At 36.6% G+C, this 1,070-nt stretch overlaps 1 protein-coding gene across 1 annotated transcript in view; it reads right to left on the bottom strand.

Moving 5' to 3' along the window:
- The window catches only part of LOC118335638 (cytochrome P450 4B1), an 8,878-nt gene that overhangs the window by 6,231 nt on the left and 1,577 nt on the right, over nucleotides 1-1,070 (bottom strand). The window contains exons 5-7 of the mRNA XM_035672041.1: nucleotides 807-931; nucleotides 520-674; nucleotides 256-368 (exon numbers count right to left, since the gene is read on the bottom strand). Coding sequence (XP_035527934.1) covers nucleotides 256-368; nucleotides 520-674; nucleotides 807-931 — 393 coding nt within the window. The remainder of the gene's footprint in view (nucleotides 1-255; nucleotides 369-519; nucleotides 675-806; nucleotides 932-1,070) is intronic.

The following is a 1,070-nucleotide window of genomic DNA, read 5'->3' as shown; positions in this document are numbered from 1 at the left end:
TTATGTCTGTGAAAAGCACTAAATACATTTTACTCACTTATTACTTATTTGATGATTTATAATCTATTATCTTATATATGGTGAAAATGAGTGCCACGAATGGAACAAAAATGTATGATTGTGCTTATTATTATTACATGTGGTGTTTTAAACCTTAGCTACACATCAAACTCACCAATGTCAATACATTGAGCAAAAGTGAGAATTTCCTGAAATCAGTAGGTAAGAAAACTTGACGCTACTTGACCACTTAACATACTCTTGCCCCAAGAGAAGGATGTTCAGAAAGTCCAAGTTTTTCTTGGCCTGTATGCGGTCCAGCTCCTTCTCTTCCTTTAGTGCTTCTTTCCTCTTTTTTATGACTTCCTCTTCAAAAAACAAGATAATGGATGAGTATTGGCAGACTAACCATATTTAGCAAAAGCTCAGTGCATGAGTGTGCTATCTTGCAAATTATTTAAATTGAGTATGATTGATATTTACTCTCAGATTGTCATTAATTATGTGTTCAGATTTTACCTGTATGACTGTGAGCCACTTTGATTGCTTTTCTGTATCTGTACCCATGTGGGCTGAGGTAGAAAATGAAGTCATTGTGGTATGGAAATGTCCTTAACCGCAGGTTTATCAGATTACTCAGCTCATACACTGCTTTGATGTATGCATTTGTTCCACTGAAATGAGAACACAGGCAAACATTTAAAAGCTACATTTCCTTCACTTGTGATTCAGACAACTGAAACAGTAAAAACTGACAACACAAAATTGAAATAGTGAGTGATGGGAAAAGCTTTGTGTCGTCTTACCTCTCAGTCTGACAGTTGCTGTTGTAGCTGAAAGCACACTTCAAGATGCTGTCCAGAGTCATAAGGCTCACATGTTGAAACAATTCAAAGGAATTGTTGCTGTTTGCATAACTTCGCCATTTGTCCTGGCAACAGTGAGAGAACAGATGTGACATCTCTGCAGGGAAAAAAACTCCAACGCACTCATTAGCTCAAATTTTGCAACTCTACCACAAAATATGATAATTAACCTAACCCTTAAAAGGTCCAGCATGTAGGATTTAG

Source organism: Morone saxatilis, unplaced genomic scaffold (assembly GCF_004916995.1).
Source record: "Morone saxatilis isolate NCDOM2014 unplaced genomic scaffold, NCSU_SB_2.0 Contig24, whole genome shotgun sequence".
NCBI classification, from domain to species: domain Eukaryota; kingdom Metazoa; phylum Chordata; class Actinopteri; family Moronidae; genus Morone; species Morone saxatilis.
The sequence above is the reverse complement of the archived record's forward strand: the minus strand, read 5'-3'. Positions and strand labels throughout refer to the sequence as shown.